Source organism: Scyliorhinus torazame, chromosome 8, assembly GCF_047496885.1.
Source record: "Scyliorhinus torazame isolate Kashiwa2021f chromosome 8, sScyTor2.1, whole genome shotgun sequence".
In the NCBI taxonomy this organism is placed as follows: Eukaryota; Metazoa; Chordata; class Chondrichthyes; order Carcharhiniformes; family Scyliorhinidae; genus Scyliorhinus; species Scyliorhinus torazame.
In genome coordinates this window covers 178,915,891-178,938,193 of record NC_092714.1, presented here as the reverse complement: position 1 = coordinate 178,938,193, position 22,303 = coordinate 178,915,891, and the positions used below count along the sequence as shown (strand labels likewise).

General features: G+C 45.0%; 1 protein-coding gene across 2 annotated transcripts in view; it reads right to left on the bottom strand.

Annotated features, from left to right (window-relative positions):
* The window catches only part of gnas (GNAS complex locus), a 505,856-nt gene that overhangs the window by 141,566 nt on the left and 341,987 nt on the right, over positions 1-22,303 (bottom strand). For both annotated transcript variants that reach the window (XM_072514565.1, XM_072514567.1), the window contains exon 5: positions 7,902-7,999. In XM_072514565.1, coding sequence (XP_072370666.1) covers positions 7,902-7,999 — 98 coding nt within the window. The remainder of the gene's footprint in view (positions 1-7,901; positions 8,000-22,303) is intronic.

Genomic DNA, 22,303 nt, shown 5'->3' with positions numbered 1-22,303 from the left:
CCAACCTTCTTATCCCTGCCCTGTGCCACACCAAAAACCTCCATCTATTCTCCCTGGGACAAACCGGTGGTTCCCCCGTATTGGGGTCCACACCTAGGCCCCCACTTTCCCCCTATGCCGCCTCCACTGCCCCCAGATTTTGAGGGTAGCCGCCACCACCGGGCTCGTGGTATATCTCATTGGAGGGAGCGGCAGTGGCGCCATTGCCAGCGCCTCCAGACTCGTACCCTCACAAGACGCCATCTCCAGCCTCTTCCATGCAGCCCCCTCCCCCTTCATCACCCACTTGCGCACCATCGCCACATTGGCGGCCCAGTAGTACCCACAGAGGTTGGGCAGTGACAGCCCCCCCCCCCATCCCTACTCCACTCCAGGAACACCCTTCTCACCCTCCGAGTCCCTCACGCCCACACAAACCCCGTTATGCTCCTGTTGACCCGCCTAAAGACGACCTTCGGGATAAGAATGAGGAGGCACTGGAACAGGAACAAAAACCGTGGGAGCACCGTCATCTTAACAGACAGCACCCTACCCGCCAGTGACAGCGGCAACGCGTCCCACCTCTTGAACTCCTCCTCCATTTGCTCCACCAGCCTCATGAAATTAAGTCTGTGCAGGGCCCCCCAGCTCCTGGCCACCTTGACCCCCAAATACCAGAAGCTACTCTCCGCCCTTTTTAGTGGGAGCTCGCCAATCTCCCTCTCCTGGTCCCCTGGGTGAACCACGAACAACTTGCTCTTTCTCCATGTTTAGCTTGTGCCCTGAGAAATTCCCGAACTCCCTGAGGATCCTCATTACCTCCGGCATTCCCCCCACCGGGTCCGCCACATATAGCAGCAAGTCGTCCGCATAGAGCGACACCCTATGCTCCTCCCCACCCCGCACCAATCCCCTCCAGTTCCTCGACTCCCTCAGTGCCATAGCCAGGGGTTCAATTGCCAGTGCGAAGAGCAGGGGGGACAGGGGACACCCCTGCCTCGTCCCTCGGTGCAACCGAAAGTACTCTGACCTCTTGTTCGTGGCCACAGTCGCCATCGGGACCTTGTACAACAGCCTGACCCACCTGACAAACATCTCCCCAAACCCGAACCTCTTCAGCACCTCCCACAAGTACCCCAACTCTACCCTATCGAAGACCTTCTCCGCGTCTATCGCCACCATTATCTCCGCCTCCCCCTCCGGCATCATAATAACGTTCAGGAGCCTACGCACATTCGCGTTCAACTGCCTCCCCTTCACGAACCCCGTCTGGTCTTCGTGGATCACCTGCGGCATACAATCCTCAATTCTCGTGGCTAAGACCTTCGCCAGCACCTCGGCCTCTACATTTAACAACAAAATCGCCTGTAAGACACACAGTGCAGGAGATCCTTGTCCCGCTTCAGCATCAAGGAGATCAGTGCCCGGGACATCGTTGGGGGCAATGGCAACCCCCCCCCCCCCCCCCCCTCCCCTCATTGAAGGTCCTAACTAGCAACGGGCCCAACAGGTCCACATATTTTTTGTAGAATTTGACCGGGAAACCGTCTGACCCCGGTGCTTTCCCCGCCTGCATGCTCCCTATCCCTTTGGCCCGCTCCTCCAGCCCAATCAGGGCCCGCAATCGCGCCACCAGTCCCTCCTCCACCTTCAGAAATCTCAATTGGTCCAGAAAGCGGCCCATCCCTCCCTCCCTCAGTGGGGGCTTGGACCGATACAGTTCCTCATAAAAGTTCCTGAAGACCCCATTGATGTCAACCCCACTCCGCACCACACTCCCTCCCCTATCCTTAACTCCCCCTATCTCCCTCGCTGCGTCCCACTTCCGAAGCTGATGCGCCAGCATCCGACTTGTCTTTTCCCCATACTCTTAAATCGCCCCCTGGACCTTCCTCCACTGCGCCTCTGCCTTCCTGGTGGTCAACAGGTCGAATTCGGCCTGGAGGCTACGCCTCTCCCTCAACAGTCCCTCCTCAGGCACCTCCGCATACCTCCTGTCTACCCTCACCATCTCCACCACCAGCCTCTCCCTCTGCTCTCTCCTCTCCTTGTGGGCCCTAATGGAGATCAGCTCTCCCCTAACCACCGCCTTCAGCGCCTCCCAGACCATCCCCACTCGGACCTCCCCGTTATCGTTGGCCTCCAGGTATCTCTCTATGCTTCCTCGGACCCGCTCACTCACCTCCTCGTCCGCCAACAGCCCCACCTTTAAGCGCCACAATGGGCGTTGGTCCCTCTCTTCCCCATCTCTAGGTCTACCCAATGCAGGGCGTGATCTGAAATGGCTATCGCAGAGTACTCGGTATCCTCTACTCTCGCTATCAGCGCCCTACTCATAATAAAAAAGTCGATCCGGGAATAAGCCTTATGGACATGTGAGAAAAATGAAAATTCCCTAGCCCCCGGCCTTGCAAATCTCCAAGGGTCCACCCCTCCCATCTGGTCCATAAACCCCCTCAGCATTTCAGCCGCCGCCGGATTCCTATCCGTCCTAGACCTGGAGCGATCCAGTGCCGGATCCAACACCGTGTTAAAGTCCCCCCCCCCCCATTATCAGGCCCCCCACTTCCAAGTCAGGGAACCGACCCAACATGCGCCGCATGAAACCCGCATCGTCCCAGTTCGGGGCGTACACATTGACCAGCACCACCCTCTCCCCTTGCAGCTTACCACTTACCATTACATACCTGCCGCCATTGTCTGTCACAATGCTTGACGCCTCGAACGACACCCTCTTTCCCATCAAGATCGCCACCCCCTGATTTTTGGCATCCAGCCCCGAATGAAACACCTGACCTACCCACCCCTTCCTCAATTTTACTTGGTCTGCCACCTTCAGGTGTCTCCTGGAGCATGACCACATCTGCCTTCAGCCCCTTCAGGTGCGCGAACACCCGGGCCCGCTTGACTGGCCCGTTCAGTCCCCTTACATTCCATGTTATCAGCTGAATCAGGGGGCTACCCGCCTCCCCTCCCCCGTCGACTAGCCATAACCCCTCCTCGGCCAGCCAAGCGCCCGCACCCCACGCCCGGCCGGGTCCCCACGGCGGCAGACCCCGCCCCAGCCCCCTCTACCCGCTCCAGCTCCCCCTTGACCATACCAGCAGCAACCCGGTTGCCCCCCCACCCACCCCTCCCAGCTAGGACCCCTCCTAGCTGCCTTGCTCCCCCCATTGCACTCCCGCAAGTCAGCTGACTCCTGCCACTCCCACCTCTCCTTCGACTCCTCCCATTGTGGGACATACCCTCCTCCTCCATTACCCATCAGCAGGCTCTCCGCCTCCCCCTTCTATCCCAAGCGCGAGAAACAACCCTCGCTACCCTGCCCCGCCCCCGAGCCCTCCAACCTTCAGCACGGGAAAAAGCCCGCGCTTTCCACCTGCCCGGCCCCGCCACCTCTGGCGCAGCTCCTTTTACAGGCCCAGTCCCCTCACCCCCGACTCGGGCCTCACCCTCCCCCTCGGGGCCCCATCCCCATTTACTTACACCCTCAAAGAGCCCACCCGACAGACCCAACCAAAACAGTGCCCAGCCCACCCTAACCACCCACACCAAACAAAAAAGAAACAAGAGCAAAGAACCCCCCCATAAAATGTAACACACCAACTGCAATCCCCGACCACCCATCCTGACCCTCAGTTTGTGTCCAGCTTCTCGGTCTGAGCAAAGGCCCACGCCGCCTCCAGGGACTCAAAATAATGGTGCCGGTACTTGTAGGTGACCTACAGTCGTGCCGGCTGCAGCATGCCAAACTTCACCCCCGTCCTGTGCAGCACCGCCTTCGCCCGGTTGTACCCGGCCCTCTTCTTCGTCACCTCCGCACTCCAGTCCTGATATATTCAAACCTCCGCTTTCTCCCACCTGCTGCTCCTCTCTTTCTTGGCCCACCTGAGCACGCACTCCCGATCAGCGAACCGATGAAACCGCACAAGCACCGCCCACGGCGGCTCGTTAGCCTTGGGCCTCCTCGGCAGCACTCTATGGGCCCTTTCCAGCTCCAGGGGCCCCTGGAAGGACCCCGCTCCCATCAGTGAGTTTAACATGGTGACCACATAGGTCAGGATCCGCAAATTCTTCCGCCTCGACCAATTCTCCATCTCCTCGAACTGTTCCTGCCATTTCTTGTGGAGCGCCTAGTGTGCCTCCACCTTTACCGCAAGGCCTAAGATCTCGTCCTCGTTGTCGGAGATCTTTTGTCGGACCTCGCAGATCATCACCCCCTGGGCCGTCTGTGTCTCCAGCAGCTTGTCGATAGAAGCCTTCATCGGCTCCAGCAGGTCCGCTTTGAGCTCCCTGAAGCAGCGCTGGATAACCTCCTGCTGCTCCTGCGCCCACTGCATCCGCGCTGCCTGGTCCCCGCCCGCCGCCATCTTGCTCTTCTTCCCTCGCACTTTCTTTGGGTTCACCACCACTTTTTTAGTCGTCACGCTCCTGGTCCAAGCCATACACTGTCGGGGGAATATTACAATCTTCTTCTCACACCGGGAAATGGCAAAAAAAATGCCGTTGGGGGCCCTGAAAAGAGCCCAAAAGTCTGTTCCAAGTGGGAGCTGCCGAACGTGCAACTTTGCTCTGCATAGCCGCAACCGGAAGTCTCTATTGACCACATTCTAAATGACAGTGGGCATAACAAATAAACAGAAAGGGTGGCATCTGCTTCTATGCTAGAATCTGTAGGAGCTTTAGCATCAGGGACTGCAAGAGCGAGCTTTGAGTATTTGTATGTTGATTGACTCTTCACATAATGTACTTGGTCTGGCAAGTTTGATAGAAACATAGAAAATAGGAGGAGTAGGCCATTCAGCTCTTCAAGCCTGCTCTATCATTCAGTATCATGGCTCTATCATTCAGTATCATCCAATTCAGTAACTGGTTTCCATTTCCCTCCCCAAATCCTTTGATCCCTTTAGCCCAAGAGCTCATTTTCCTCCTCGCACATATTCTGTTCCCAAATGCCTGAAGGTGAAAGGAAAACTACCAAGTGCACTTTTATGGATTAGCTAACTGGGGAGATCCACCAATGGGGGTACAGCTCTCTCTGGTCACTTGGAGTACAAAAAGATTAAGGGGATTAAATTCTCTAACAGAACTTCTTCATTCTAGTTTGTTGTTTTTACTAGAAATCTCACCATCCTCCTCAGATATCAACTGTGCTTAGATTCAACGGAGGACTTGTAAGCCGACTAATGAGTGCATGAGACATTAGTTTTGACCTCAACATTTTATGCCTTATGGGCAGCACAGTGGGTAGCACTGTTGCTTCACAGCTCCAGGGTCTCGGGTTCGATTCCCGCCGTGGGGCACTGTCTGTGTGGAGTCTGCACGTTCTCCCACGTGTGCGTGTGGATTTTCTCCGGGTGTTCCGGTTTCCTTCCACAAGTCCCGAAAGATGCGCTGTTAGGTAATTTGGACATTCTGAATTCTCCCTCTGTATACCCGAACAGGCGTCAGAATGTGGCGACTCGGGCTTTTCACAGTAACTTCATTGCAGTGTTAATGTAAGCCTACTTGTGACAATAAAGATTATCAACTCATTTTTCTGGAAAGGGTACAACGTTGGCATTGTCTTCCTGAACTTTCCTGATCCCTGAATCAGTCTTTTAAGGTGCAATCTTGGAGTGCTTTGGAGCACTTCCAGTAGTTTACCATGTCCACTGTTATTTATGTGTTGTTACAATTACTCAGAATGGATTCCATAATTTCATTCATCAATTAAGTGACTAAAATGTTACATCTGGTCAATGTTGCTCCATGGATACAAATGTTGGATGCAAGACAATGGAAGATAAATTAATGCAACAGATAAATGAATCAAGTGGTTTCTGACGCACTTGATTACACACACAACTAGTGAGGTTTTAAGCTAAACTGGTGCACAAGAAAAACATTTGCAGTCGATCACCAAGTTACAACTTCAGTTCTTCGGAGAGAGAAACCAGAACACACAATAGTGGCAGATAAAATTGAGGATAGTACAGCAAGAACACGAGGAAGTAGGGTGGACAGTGAGAGCCTTCTCCCGCGGATGGAAATGGCTAGCACGAGGGGACATAGCCTTAAACTGAGGGGTAATAGATATAGGACAGAGGTCAGAGGTAGGTTCTTTACGCAAAGAGTGGTGAGGCCGTGGAATGCCCTACCTGCAATAGTAGTGAACTCGCCAACATTGAGGGCATTTCCAAGTTTATTGGATAAGCATATGGATGATAATGGCATAGTGTAGGTTAGATGGCTTTTGTTTTTTGACTTCCCATGTCGGTGCAACATCGTGGGCCGAAGGGCCTGTACTGCGCTGTATCGTTCTATGTTCTATGTTGAGTAGAAAATGTACTGATAGTTTAAGAAGCAGATTAGGTAGAAGATTTGAGAACACCGCCAAAATGTTGGCTGCTATCAAGGGCTGAGAAAGTTGGAGAGTCATGATCACTGACGTTGTACAACAAGGGGCCTGAAGAAGATGGCATCTGATGAAAAAACAATATGCCTGTGGGTCAGATTTGCAACGTTTCTAAATATTGACAACATATTTACATTCTTTCAAACAACAGGACTTTTTCAGTGCCCAATGAATCAACTGTAACTGTGTATGAGCCCAACAAATTTCCCCCAAAGTTTTCTGCCCAAGGCACTTATTAGCCTTCAGTGCTTCAAACTGTTCAGGCACCTCCTCCTCACATTACAACGTTTATTTTTCTTGTATAATAATAAATAGATAACAAATATTTTTCTCACAAGTGAATAATCATTTATTAAGTCTACTTTCTTTTAACCTAATTTGATCTTTGAGGATCTACTCGAAGGCCTACATCGGTTCTTGGTCCTATATCACCTCATTTTTTTGAAGTTTTTCCTATCAAATCCCTCCATGGCCTTGCCTGTCCTTTTCTCTGTTGCCTCCTCTAGCCTTGCAAGCCTCCAGGATCTCTGCACTCCTTCAATTCTGGCCTTGTGCATCCTAGATTTTAATCCCTCCGCTGTTGGCAGCCATACAGTCAGCTGTTAAGGTTCTAAGAGCTGGAATTTCTTTCCACAAACCACTCCTCTCCCCTCCTTTAAGATGTTCCTTTAAATCTACAGTGTGTTTCATGCTTTTAATCTGTCCTTACATCTCTTTATGTGACTCAGTGTTCAACTTTTGTTTGATAATATTCCCGTTAAGCATCTTAACACGTTTTACCTTAAAGGTGCTGTATAAATGCAAATTATTATTGCTCTCTTTAATCCTTCAAAAAGGTCCAAAATTAATTTCAGAATTTTCAAATTTTGCACAAGTACATTTCATCCAGATAGTTTTCATTACATAACTTAATATATTATTTTTTTCTACGCATTGTGGAATATGATCACACAGTGCAGTGAAAAGCGTTTAGTATAATGTAAATATTGTTAAGCAAGCTGTGAAGCATTGTGATTTTAGAATACAATAATTTCTATCAAAACAAAGTTCAAATGATTTTACGGTCAAAACGCAACTTTTTTTTGTAAAAATCAACTGAGTAAAGCTGCATGAGCTGTTTCTATTTGCTGCATCAAGTCTTCCCCAATTATTAAAATTTACAATGCAAGAATAAGATAAAATATTGTGTTGCTGAATTACTTTATACTTCATGTGTCATTATATAGTATCCAATTATTTTAAATGGTGTACTTAATCCCTCAGACAAGTCCAACTTCTTCAAATTACAGTAGACAGTTTTTTTAGTTTAACTAATAAGCTACGGCTAAAGCATTTTTCAGAGTTGGTTTTAGAAGTAATGTTTGCAATGTACAATAAAACAGGAATTGGATTACCAGATTACTCAAATGAGTTTTATGTTAAATTACCCAACATATTCTGTCTGCAACATTTTTTTCAAGTTTTCATATTCCTAGTATAGTGACCTTTCTTAATCACCAATATGCTAAGCACCAAAAGTACTTACTAGTGTGCGCAGTCAATAAGCTGATATTCATTCGACCTTTCATAGCATGCTTTCACACCATCATCCTGCCAAAGGATTGTTGTATGTTCATAGAACTCCTGAAACAGAACATTAAAAAATTTATTAGCATTTTGACAAGAACAAATCAGAACTGAATGGCAGACAAAATTACACACAAACATAGTACTTTAAGCACTGGTAGTTACCTTCGCACAATGACTAGTTTTAGATATTGATGCAAGACCATTTGGCCCCTTGGGCCTGTTCCACCATTCAATGAAACCATTGCTGATCTGCCATCTTACTCTTATTTAACTTTCATCAGTTTTAAAATCACCAATTAATCTGGCATCAGCTGCTGTTGGTGAAAGAGTGTTCCAAACTATTACTAACCCTTGTGTGCAGAGGTGTTTCCCAATTTCACCCTTCAAAAAGGTCCAGCTCTAAATAGACTCCGCAATAGTTTTTCTCCCTTATCTTGAAAACATTGATCAAATCACTCCTTAGTCTCCTAAATTCCAGGGGTTACTGCTCTACTTTGGAAGACCCTTTTCTTGTAACTTAACTTTTGGAGTCGAAGTATCATTCCAGTAAATCCACACTGCACCTACTCCAATATACTCTTCTTGAGGTGTGGAGCATATATTCTCTGTATGTTTTGTTTACAAATGTAAAGTAAAAATTGCACATGCTGGAAACCTGAAACAAATACAAAACTAGGATGGAAAGTGAACTCAGTCAGCGCCTGCAGGGAGACTGGATAAGTTACTGTTTCAAACATTTAATCCTGTAGTTAACTAACTTTAATTGTCAACTCATCACTTCCTTCACAAATGCTGATCAACCTGTGCATTTCCAATATTATCTGCTTTAATGTATAAATTTGTACGCTAGCTTTCTTTAGAACTTCAAATGTACACTAAAATAGTGTTGAAAATATCCCCAGAAGGCAATGTCAAACATACTGAGCATAGGCGTTCCCTACTGCCCAACCCCCAAGATGGGAGAGGTTGAAACTCTCCACACCATAATGCCCTCACTTCATAAGACTTCTAAAAATCTGACTACGCTTTTGGAATTTCCCTTCAATCAATCTTATTTTCTTTTAAAAAATTAAAAAATTTAGAGTACCCAATTCTTTTTTTTCCAATTAAGGGGCAATTTAGCGTGACCAATCCACCTACCCTGCACATCTTTTGGGTTGCGGGGGTGAGACCAACGCAGTCATGGGGAGAATGTGCAAGCTCCACATGGACAGTGACCCAGGGCCAGGATCGAACACGCGTCCTCGGTGCCATGAGGCAGTAGTGCTAACCACTGCACCACCATGCCGCCCAAATCTTATTTTCTATAATGTCCTGTCTTCCCTTCTAAAGTTGCCCAAGATCATCTTGTACGTTGTGGCTATATGAATATTAATAGTAATAGGATTAATTTGATAATGCTTTCAAAAAGAGCCGGTATAGGGATGATGGGCCAAATGGCTTCTTTCTGTTCTACATCATTCTATAAGTACTTCTCAAAATTGATCACATTCAAGGAAAAATTAGTGCCAGTCATGCTTCTGAGTTATTGCACTGGACATTTTTCTGGGATCAGTACCAGACACACTATAGAACCATAGAATTCCGACAGTGCGGAAGGAGGCCATTCAGCCCATCGAGTGTGCACCGATCCTCTGAAAGAGCACCCTACCTAGGTCCACTCTCCCGCCTTATCCCTGTAACCCTACGTAACATGCACATCTTTGAACACGAAGGGGCAATTTAGCGGGGCCAATCCATCTAATCTGCACTTCTTTGGACTCCTGTAAGCAGATCTCTTATCCCTGATCTAAAGTGTGCAGTAACCTGCCATCCTTTAGGTAAACGATAAATAGACTAAAAGATCACAACAGTGAACCCTGGAATGCATCACATGACTCTCCTCTCATTGAAACCCAGACTAAATATATACACCAACAAACTGAAATTCAGTTTCTAACCATAGGTTTTTTAAAAAGGCAAACAACCATAAATGGTGAATTGTACACTTTCACTAGCCTTCAAATATATATACATATAAAATAAAAAATTCACCTGAGGAAGGAGCTGTGCTTCAAAACAAAACTTTAACCTGCTGTTTTAATACTTCTTACTGTGCTCACCCCAGACCAACGCCGGCATCTCCATATCATAAAATAAAGATGTCACTCATTTTCTTTCCACAGACAGTCTTTAAACCCAAAACACTCTTCCTACAGTGAAATATACTGCAGTTTCCAAATTAGTTCAGCTTCACTGCTGGTCAATGCAGTCTTAAAAACATGCTTCCACAAAGAAAAGGAGTTTCATTGTGAATCTGACTTTTAGGTAAACAGGTTTCCCACAAAAAGACAATTCAATGGGGGGAGGGGGGGTGGCGGCTGCGTAGTGGAAGTGTCACTGGACTACTACAGAGACACAGTCTAATACTCTTGGGCAAGGGTTCAAATCCCCCCACAACAGCTGGTGGAATTCAAATTCAATTTAGAAATCTGGAGCTAAAAAAAAGTTAGTTTCAGTAATAGTGACCATGAAACCATCTTCAATGTTATAAAATACCATCTGGTTCACGAATGTCCATTAGGGACAGAAATCTACCATCCTTACCTGGTCTAGCCCATATGCAACTTCAGACCCACAGCAATTCTTAACTGCCCTTTGCAAGAATCAGGCGGTTGTATTAAACCGCTAAAAGATCGACAAAATGGAATGAAACTGGACAGCAACACCTTCCTCCTAACAACACAACACTGGAAACGACAATGGTAAACCCAGCCCTGCCAAAATCTTCCTTACTAACAAAAGGGGGCTTTGTGCCATAATTGGGAAGTTGCCACACAAAGTAATCAAGCAACAGTCTGACATTCATACTCATGAAATCAAACCGTATAATGTCCCAGCCACCACCATCAGTGGATATGTCCTCTCACACCGACGGATCCATCAGAGGTGGCGGCATGGTGGTATACAGTGGGAAGGAGATTTTACCAGAGAGGCTTAACACAGGCTCCGGATCCCATGAAATCTCATGGCATCAGAGCAAACATGGGCAAGGAAACCCCTGATTACCTACTGTCCCACCTCAGTTGGTGTACGAGTAGCCATCCATGTTGAATACCACTTGGAGGAAGCAGGGAAGGTGGCAAGGGCATACAATGTACTACAGGTGGAGGACTTCAAGGGCATCACCAAGACTGGCACTGTAGCATTACTATCGACCGAGCTGGCTGAATTGTAAAGAATATAGCTGCTAGACTGGGTCTGTGGCAGGTGTTCACGGAAACCACAAAAAGGAAAAACCTACCTGACCTTCTCCTCAGCAATCTGCCATCCGTGACAATATTATAAGAGTTCATAAGAAGCAGTAGAATTAGGCCATTTGGCCCATCAAGTCTGCTCCGCCATTTGATCATTGCTGATTTCATCCTGGCCTCAACTCCATCGTCCTGCCCGTTCTCCATAACTCTTCAACCCATTGCCACTTAAAAATCTGTCTCAGTCCTCAAATTTACTCACTGTCCCAACATCTGGGGTAGCGAATTCCACAGATTCACAACCCTTTGGGAGAAGTAGTTGATCCTCAACTCAGTTTTAAATTTGCTACCTCTTATCCTAGGACTATGACCTCTCATTCTAGAACGCCCCACAAGAGGAAGCATCCGCCGCTCATCTACTTTATCCATAAGTTTTATCATCGTGTACCTCAATTTGATCTCCCCTCATTCATCTAAACTCCAGAGAGTACAGGCCTAAACTGCTCAATCTCTCTTCATACGACAAACCCCTTATCTCTGGAATCAATCTAGTGAACCTTCTCTGAACTGCCTCCAATGCCATTACATCTTTCCTCAAATAAGGGGACCAAAACTGTGCATAATACTCCAGGTGTGGTCTCACCAATTGCCTTGTAAAGTTGCAACTAATTACCATCGCTGATTCCCCCACTGTCAACATTCTTGCGGTTACCATTAACCAAAAACAGAACTGCACATGCCATATAAATACCGTAGCTGAAAGAGGTCAGAGGCTGGGGATTATGCAGACTAACTCACCTCCTGACTTCCCAAATTTGCCCACCATCTACAAGGCACAAATCAGGAGAATACACTCCACTTGCCTGGATGTGCAGTTTCAGCACGAAGAAGGTCAACATCATTCAGAAAAGCAGCAGCCCACTCGATTGGCACCCCATCAACCACCTTCAACATTCACTCCCTCCATCACCATTGCACAGTGGCAGCAGTGTGTACCATCAACAAGATTCACTGCAGCAATTCACCAAAGCTCCTTCAACAGGACCTTCCAAACCCAGGACCTTTACAACAAAGAAGAACAGGAGCAGCAGATGCATGGGAACACCATCTGCAAGTCCCCCTCCAAGTCACTCAACATTCCGAATTGGAACTATATGGTCGTTCCTTCACTGTCATTGGGCCAAAATCCTGGAACTCCATTCTTAACGGTACTGAGAGCATTCCTATATTACATGGACTGCAACAGTTCAAGGCAGCTCACCACCACCTACCTCCTCAAGGGCAATTAAAGATGGGCAACTAATGCTGGTCTCGCATCTTACCTTGCATCCCATAACAATTTTTTAAAAATCCCCTCGCAAGTTACATTAAAACAGAAGAAAGCACTTTCTTAACAAGGTAATATCAACCTTGGAAATTTGAACAAAACTTTGCCATGACAAATCTGCGGCTATTTAACAGAGTAGAAGTTTTAACTTTAAATCAGAAGCGTCATGTATCCAAACCCCATTCTGGAAACTTGTGCATATAAACCTTCATTTTATTGCTGTCCTGAAGGAGCTGTATTGTCAGAAGAACCTTTTCAATGACAAATAAAATCGAGCCCATGTCTTTGCATTCCATCAGATGGATGTAAAAAAATCCACTGGCACGGCGGTGAAGATCAACTGAGGTATTGTCCTGGGAACAATCAACACCACCAACAGATAATGTGGTCGCCTATTTAATTTCTGTCTTTGGGATTTAGTGCTTGATTTACTTAAATTACAAGTGACAACACAAAATACTTAAAGGATGTGGCTGGCGCTATAGAAATGTAAAGTCTTTCTTCGTGTGCTTTTCACAGCATTTCATACCTGGAGGTGAACTTCACCCAGTTACACTAGTCTCTGAGATAATGACTTTATTAGAGTTTACAGCACAGCAAGAGGACCTTCGGCCCATTGTGTCTGCACCAGCCATCAAGCAGCTATCGATTCTAATCCTATTTTCCAGCACTTGGTCCGTAGTCTTGTATGTTATGGCGTTTCAGGTGATCATCTAAAAGGTTCTGAAATGTTGATGGTCTCACTCTCTCTTCCTCTTCCCCCCCCCCCCCACTTCTCTCTTCTTTCCCCCCCCCCCCCCCACTTCTCTCTTCTTCCCCCCCCCCCCCCCCCCACTTTCACTACCCTTTGAGAAATACCCATCAGCTATTATCCCTCCACGCGGTTAGTAGACGCATGTAAACAAACACAAAATTTAACTGGTTAAGAAAGACAGTTTGCCACAGTGCTCACTGCAATTTTACACTGGGTCTGCCTCTTGCATTCTTTAAATGGGCGGTGCCACAGTTCGAACACGTCATGATGTCAGCGTCCTGATGCTCCGTGCATCATTGCACATGCACAGTGTGGGTTTCGGCCGCTTCGTTACCCCGTTCACATCACGCATGCGTCGGGCCCCGGGAAGAGCGTGCGAAATGGCCACTTTCATCAATGTTGAAGCGCTGCATCCGGGAGATGGCCTGCACACTCTCCGCCTTGTGGGTGGCTAGTTTATCATTTTCTGCCGTTTTATACTGGGAATAGCGATTTTCAGCGTGCTCATGCACTGTGCATGTTTCAATCACGACTGGCAGGGTCATATCATTTTCTGCCGTTTTATACTGGGAATAGCGATTTTCAGCGTGCTCATGCACTGTGCATGTTTCAATCACGACTGGCAGGGTCATATGCTTGATCTTCAGTAACTGCTCTCTCAGAGGATCAGAGTGAACTCCAAAAACCATTTGGTCTCTGATCATGGAGTCAGTGCTATCACCGAATTTGCAGGATTGCGCTCGCAGTCGAAGGTTAGTTAAATATGAGGTGAAGGATTCGACTTTAGCTTGCAATCGCTGCTTGAATATGTAGTGCTCGAAGATTTTGTTGGTGTCCACCTCACAGTGACTGTCAAACTTGTCCAGGATGGTCTGAAACTTTGTCTTGTCCTGGTCTTCAGCGAAGTGAAAGGAGTTGAATATTTCCAAGGCGTAATCACCTGCTGTAGTGAGGAAAAGAGCTATCTTCCGTGCATCAGACGCACCATTGAGGTCTGATGCTTCGACGTAAAGCTGACATTTCTGCTTGAATGTCCGTCAGTTGGCACTGAGATTGCCAGAGGTCCTGAGCTGGTGAGGAGCCGGAATCTTTTCCATTGTGCCGGTATACATTCGCTGGTCATCACGGATCTTGCGGAGTTGAACTAACTAGATTGAACAGACTCCTGGTATCATGTTGTGACATGTAATTTGGAATAACACAAGCTGCCACTTGATGCAGTTTTGAGTAAAAGATGCTCCAGACTTTGAAGTGAGTTCAATGTGTTTTATTGAACTATTAGCACAGTTCTCAATGAGTTCGACTCTCTGCTAATCTAAATGTAATAACTCAGTCTAACTGAACCAGCCTTGCTCTAAGCCACATGCTGGGGTGTGATGCTGAGGTGTAACCCTACCTCACTCTGTAGATGTTGGTTTGTGGAAAGAGGTTCATCCCTTTTATAGTGAGATACCACCCGAGTGTCCTGACTGCTTATTGGTCGTGTCCTATTCTATGTGTTCATTAGCTGCATGTTTGCATATCATGACAATAGGTAGCGATTTCAAAAAAGTATTAATAAAATACAAAATTAAGATTTTTCGATGCTTTCTTTATCTCTCTTTGGAGGATTAACAGTGTTGAGAACTGCTGTACTGTTTCTTCAATTCAACTGAACTTTCTGCCTAATTCCTGATTACCAAGTGTTTTAAACTCTATCTTAGAGCACAGCACAGTAGTTAGCATGGTTGCTTCACAGCACCAGGGGCCCGGGTTCGATTCCCGACTTGGGTCACTGTCTGTACGTTCTCCCAGTGTCTGCGTGGGTTTCCTCCGGGTGCTCCGGTTTCCTCCCACAAGTCCCGAAAGACTTGCTTGTTAGGTGAATTGGACATTCTGAATTCTCCCTACCCGAACAGGCGCCATAGTGTGGCAACCAGGGGATTTTCACAGTAACTTCTTTGCAGTGCTAATATAAACCTACTTGTGACACTAATAAAGATTATCAAATTAAATCAATGCTAAAGTTAACCAACCCAACCCTCTCTTCTCATCACAAAATAAAGGCCAAAAAAAAAAAAGCAGGTATCCTATTATGGTTATAGTTCTGCACTATTGGAGGTCAGCCTTGGATATATAAACCAGACTATTAAAAAAATCTCGGCATGATAGTCTGATAATTTGAATTCAAATTAAGAGGGGGAAAATGATCATGAAGTTACCAGATTGTTGTAAAAGCCCAACTGACTCACAAATATTCTTAAGGCAAGTAAGCGTCCCTGTTCTAAAGTATGCAACTCCAAGTTTGCAGTAAACTGGTATTTTCTTAACCAGCCACACAGTTGTATCAAACTGTTTCAAAGAAAGGCCACTATCATCATCTCCCTAGTCAGAGTATCGAAGAAAAGGGTAATAAATGTTGGACTTGCCAGCAGCACCTACAAACCTAGAGAGGATTATTAAAAGATACCGGATAAGAAGTTCGACACTGCAGCTTCACCGTCCCAAGTGATTCGAAATTAGAACACTGGCAAGATTGCAACTGGGATTTCAATGACAAGGGCCAACATGAAAATCGCTGTAATGGAATGGGTGGATCCTAATTATTCGTGAATCAAAATTATAGCGATGGGAGGGAATGGATAGCTCTGAATATAGTGACTGCACAAGTTACAATCCCTGTTAAAAATGAAGAGTCTACAAGGCATTAGATTTTAAAAAGCTGTTTCAATCATACTGAATTCAATTTTGTTGATATTTTCTGCCCCATCCAGACCATCTACATAAAAGGCAGCTGAAGATTTGGACGGGCTGCAAACTTTGGTTAAATGTCTTTTGATAACATTATCTTATGGTGCAGTTGGCAATCAGCTATTCTAGCTTTGAAAGACGTTCTTTTATTACCTGTAGATATGCGAATTTCAAATTCTATGCCACACCACACTTGCCAACTGTTACACTGCTTTTCAAGAAAGGAGGGAGAAAGAAAAGTGAACCACAGGCCGGTTAGCTGAACACCAGTTGTTAGGAAAATGGTGGAATCTATTGTTCGGGATGTCCTGCATTGCAACAATATGCACAACAGTTTTACAAATCATTAATGATGCAGCTGATTTTCCCATTTCGCCCCCTCAAAAAACTGGGTAATCACAAACTTAAATACATCTGATCCAATCAAACCAGACCAAAGCATCTCGATTTAATTTCAACTGATACCCAATCACATTCTGAATAAACGCACGATAGTCAGCATGAAATTCAGATGAAACATCCACATAACCATATAAAAACGATTACAATTAATTTGAGTATTGTGAAATACATACTTAAATACTATCCTCCAAAAACGATGGAGACTGCCATTCAACTCCAATGTCGCTTCCCTCCCTTCAACCTGCCCATCGGCATTGGGTTAAAGAACATTTGATAGGAACATATGACACAAGGTCAGCAGATCATACTTGCGTACATGCAAAGTTCTGTTGCCATATATTAATTTTCTCCAAGTCTTTCCAACCATTATCCCTGCACTTAATAACCTATGCTTGCTGCCATTCAGATGCCAACTGCCAGACCTTATCGCTGTAACATCATCCAGCTCTTCAAGTCTTCAAAATCTCTGTTCTTCTCCAATTTTCACCTCTTTAAATTCCCCGATTTTAATCAGAGCATCATTGCTGGCAGCGCTTTCAGCTGCCTTGATTGACTAACTTCTGGTAGTCCCCTCCTGAACCTCTCTACCTTAAAACACACCTTTTTAACCAAGCTCTTGGTCATCTATCCTGATGTCACCTTCCGTGGTTCCGTGTCAAAAATGAATTTATTAGAATCGCTCTTGTTAAGCATAGAGATATTTTACTACTTTAAAGGTACTATATAAATACAAGTAGCTGTTGCTTTTTAAACGATCTATAATAAGAACTCCCATCAAGATGCACATTCCAAATTCAAATCTTGTTTGCCAGACGTTACAATACCACAGATAATATGCTTCTACACCAACAATGTTTAACATCTGCTCCCAAACATTTCCAATTTTGATTGAAATGAGTATATGGTATGTGCATTTATTTCTAACTAGCCTTATGCCAAAACTGTCACAAGAGGGGATATGTAGGTAATTTTTAACAGAACCTTAGTGTGATCTTGATTATTTACACCCTTCACTCCAGAGATTGAAAACAATTCTAACAGTCTAAATTTGTGCCAGTCACAAAAGCTGCGGTTTATGCCAATGACCTTTAGCATGCTATCCATTTCCTGCAAGAGGATACCAGCAAAACATTCTGAAAGCGAGACGGGGGTTTATGCATAATGAATGATGGTATCAAGTCAGAGTTTTAGTTTAACAGCAGTTTATAAAGCTTATGGGGTTGCGTTTGAGTGGGTGAACACAATATTTAATCATTGGGTTCAAATTGTACACTTAATTAGCATTCTGTACATAAAAACATTACATATCCATCACAGAAAGCAGCAGATATGGGAACACATATATGCAACAAGGGAGGAATTGGAAGGGTGACCAAGAGCTTAGTCAAATGATGGATTTTAGGAGGTAGGTCAAGGGAGCTGAAGTTCAGTTACCAATGACTGGCTAAAGGGCAGGGAGACAGAACACAATTTCAGAGTCTAAGTACTGGATAGGGTAGGAGCAAGGCCCCAGATGGCTTTGTAGATGAGATCATTACTTGTAGTACATTGGGTGACAGGGAGCCAGCAGCTGATTGTGAACAGGAGATGGGCATTTAAGCTTAGAAAAAAATTGTGTTTTTGAAGGTTGGGAGACCAGCGAGGAGAGTCTGGAGTTTAATGGTCTTAAAAACAACAGTAATGATTTCAGCTGGAGATGGGGTTGCAGAGCCAATAAGTGATCTTGCTGAAAGACACAATGTGCCATTTGAAGTGCATCTTAGGGTGAAATCAAACATGTTTCACAGGACTATCATGTTCCATTATCTTCCTGGAAGACTAACTGAAAAACAACCCAGCAATGCAGAATTTCAGAACTCCAGCTGTTTTTTAAACTACATAAGTACGTGACTACATGATTTTCATGGGAAAAAAAATCAATTTCCCTACATCCCTCAGTAACAGAAAACAAAAACTAAACATGCTATCAATGTAGGTTCATTCACCTTTTGTAGCTCAACTCAGCACACGGATGCTGTTGTGCATGAGTGGGAGAAAGTATGCGAGTGAGAAAGAAAGCGATAAAAAAAAGACTTTAATTTATATAACACCTTTCATGATTAATGTTGTGCAAAAGCGGTTACCAGCCAATAAAGGGTTTTCAAAATGTAGTCACTGTTGTAATGTAGGAAGGAAACATGGCAGCCAATATGCACAGCAAATGATCACAAACAGCAACTTGATAGTACAGTTTAGCGATCATAGAATTTACAATGCAGGAGGCCATTCGGCCCATCGAGTCTGCAACGGCCTTGGAAAGGGCACGTCTCTTAAGCCCACACCTCCATCCCATCCCTTCAATCCAGGAACCCCATCTTAACCTTTTCGACACTAAGGGGCAATTTAGCATGGCCAATCCACCTGCACAACTTTGGACTGTGTGAGGAAACCAGGGCACCCGGAGAAAACCTGCGCATACCCAAGGAGAAAGTGCAAACTCAATGCAGACAGTCACCCGAGGCCGGAATTGAGGGTCCCGAAGCTGTGAGACTGTAGTGCTAACCATTGAGCCACCGTGCCGCCTTGATAGATGTTGCGTGACAGATAAATATTGGCGCATCTCTGAAAACCCATATCCGCAGATCCTTCTAATTGGATCAACAATCTAAAAAACTGCAAAAACTCCCACCTGCACCCTCAAACTTCCAAATGTCTACTTCTTGGCCTTCTGTTTGCTACATTTCATCCACTCAACTACTCCCCTCATTTCCACCTTTGGTGCCTCTTGCAGCGCTTCTACCCAGCATGCCAGTACAATCCACCGTCCAAACACCATCCACACCAAGATTGCTAACCAATCCCCTCACCTCATCAATTGGGCCGGGATACTTGGCTCAATGCTATACGGATTCGCCCCATCACTCCAACTTCTCATATGGATACAAAGTATATACCCCCCCCCGCCACCCCCCCAAAAAAAAACTCCTGCCCCTTCATCACGTCCATTACCTTTAGCCTGGCTCATTGTGCATTCCACCTCCCCTTACCAAAACATTGGCCATTGTCTGCTCCTCGGCTGTCTTGGCCCCGTCGCTCCTCCGAAATAGAAGCAAATCATTAAGCTTTTCAAGCACGCTCCACCATTCAATAAGATCATGACTGATCAGTCTGCCTGTAAACATCATTTTCTTGCCAGCCCCCCGATAACGGTCGACCCCCGTCAATCAAAAATACTGTGTAACTCAGCCTTAAATATATTCAGCGATCCAGCCATCACTGTTCTCTATGGAACAGAATTCACTGCTCTCTATGGAACAGAATTCAAACGGTTAACAACTCGAGCGAGAGAAAAAATTACTCCATCTTAAATGGGTGACCTCCTATTTTGAAATTATGCCCCTTGGTTCCAGATTCCCCAAGTGGAAAACATCATCTCAGAATCTACCCTGTCAAGTCACCTCAGAACTTTGTTTCTCTCAATAAGGTTTGCTCTCATTCTTTTAAATCCAATGACGTTCGGATCCAATCTTTCCCCACAAGACAACTCATTCATAAATGGAATCAACCTAGCCAAACTTATCTGAACTGCTTCTAGCCTTACTGCCAACATAGACAACCTCACATGTTCCCCACATTGTACTCCTTTAGCCAATCTTTTGCCCACAAACCTAATCTATCTCTTTGCAGACTTTATGTATCCTTCTCACAACTATCTTCCCTTTATTACATCTGCAAATTTAGCAACAATACAGTTTCCTTTCAAAATCATTGACATAGATTAGCACTCTTGCTTCACAGCGTCGGGGACAAGTTTTGATTCCCGGCTTGGGTCACTGTCTGTGCGGAGTCTGCACATTCTCCCCGGGTCTGCGTGGGTTTCCTCCGGTTTCCTCCCATATGTCCCGAAAGACATGCTTGTTAGGTGAATTGAACGTTCTGAATTCTCCCTCAGGTGTACCCGACAGGCGCCGGCCGGAGTGTGGCGACTAAGGGATTTTCACAGTAACATCATTGCGGTGTTAATGTAAGCCTAACTGTGACATTAATAAAGATTATTATTAGATTGTGACTAGTTGAAAACCCAACACTGATGATACCCGAAACCTAGTTACAGCTTGTCAACCTGAAAATGACCCATTTATCCCAAATGTTTCCTGTTAGCCAATCCTCCAACCATGCTAACATATAGCCCCCAACACCATGAGCTCTTGACTGGTACAGTTTTTCTGTGGCACCTTATTGGAATGACTTTTGGAAATCCAAATACACCACATCTATTGGTTCTTCTTTATCTGCCCTCCTTGTTATATTCTTACTGAACTGTAACAAATTTGGAAACCTGACTTCCCTTTCGTAGAATCATGTTGACTGTGCCTGGTTATGATCTTCTAAATGCCCTGCTACTACTACTTTAATAATGGATTGCAGCATTTTCCCAATGAGCAAATTAAACTAACTGGCCACTGCTTTCTTGAATAGTGGTGTTACAGTAATGCTTTGCGAATTCCTGGGATCTTTCCAGAATATAGGGAATTTTGGAAGATTACAATCAATGCATCCACTCTCTCTGCAAGTCCCTAGGATATAGGCCATTAGACCCAGGGGACTTGTCAGTCTTTAATTCCGGTCGTTTTCCTTTTTTTCCCCCGCGAGTATGATTGTTTCAAGTTCCGCCTTTCCTTTTGCCTGTTGTTTTTCTACAATTCTTGGGATGTTTTTGTGTAATTTACTGTGAAGGCAGATTCAATATACTTTCTCAAAGCCTGTGTCATTTCCTGTTTCCTATTAATTTCCAGTTTCACCCCCAAGGGAACAACATTCACTTTCGCTCATCTTTTCCTTCTTTTACATTTGTCAAAGTTTTTAAACTGTCTGGTTTTATTTTTATTACTAGTTTCCTCTGATACACCTTTTTTCTCTAAAATTTTTCTAGTCATCCTTTGCTAGTTTCTAAAATGCTTCCAATTTCTTGGCTATCATTAACTTTTGTATCATTGTACATCTTTTCCTTCAATTTGATACCATCCTTAACTGCCTTAGATAGCCATTGAAAGTGCATCTTCTTTTCTTTCTCAATGGGATATATATTTATTGAGAGTTATGAAATATCTTCTTAAATATCTCCTCTGTGGTGTGCCTCGGGATGTTAACAGTGCTTTATAACCAAAAGTTGTTTTTTTAATATATATATACATATAAATAAAAATTTAGAGTACTCAATTCATTTTTTCCAATTAAGGGGCAATTTAGCGTAGCCAATCCACCCACATTTTTGGGTTGAGGGCAAAACCCACGCAAACATGGGGAGAATGTGAAAACTCCACACGGACAGTGACCCAGAGCCAGGATTGAACCTGAGACCTCGGCGCCGTGAGGCAGTAGTGCTAACCACTGCGCCACCGTGCTGCCCAACCAAAAGTTGTTTTAATCCAATTTAAAAATGCATACAGCACAGACAGCCCAAGTGAAATCCAATTTGACACAGATGACTTTGTTATTTCCGAAATTGAGTTTATAGACCAAGTTGTAATAGAGTCAGACAATGCAGTCTGCAAGAATGAAAGTGTGATCACAGACGTAGTAAAGCAGAATTGAATGGATCATTTCTCTCCTGTTGGATTTCCAGTCTAAATCTAGGTACTACAGGGGTGGTGAATTCGCAGCATAAAACGGACTCTAATTCGGCACTATTTCACTGTTTCATTAAAATACAGAGAATGGCTGATACAAATGCAAGAAACCCTCAGACGCTGGAAATGTGAAATAAAAACAGAAAATGCTGGAAACACTCAGCAGGTCTGGCACATCATCTGTGAAGGACTAAATAGTGTTAATAATGCTTCAGGTCTGTGCCGTCTCATCGGAACAGATAAAAGGTCAAGAACGGAAACGTTGACTGTGTTTCTCTCTCCATAGATGCTGCCAGAGAGTAT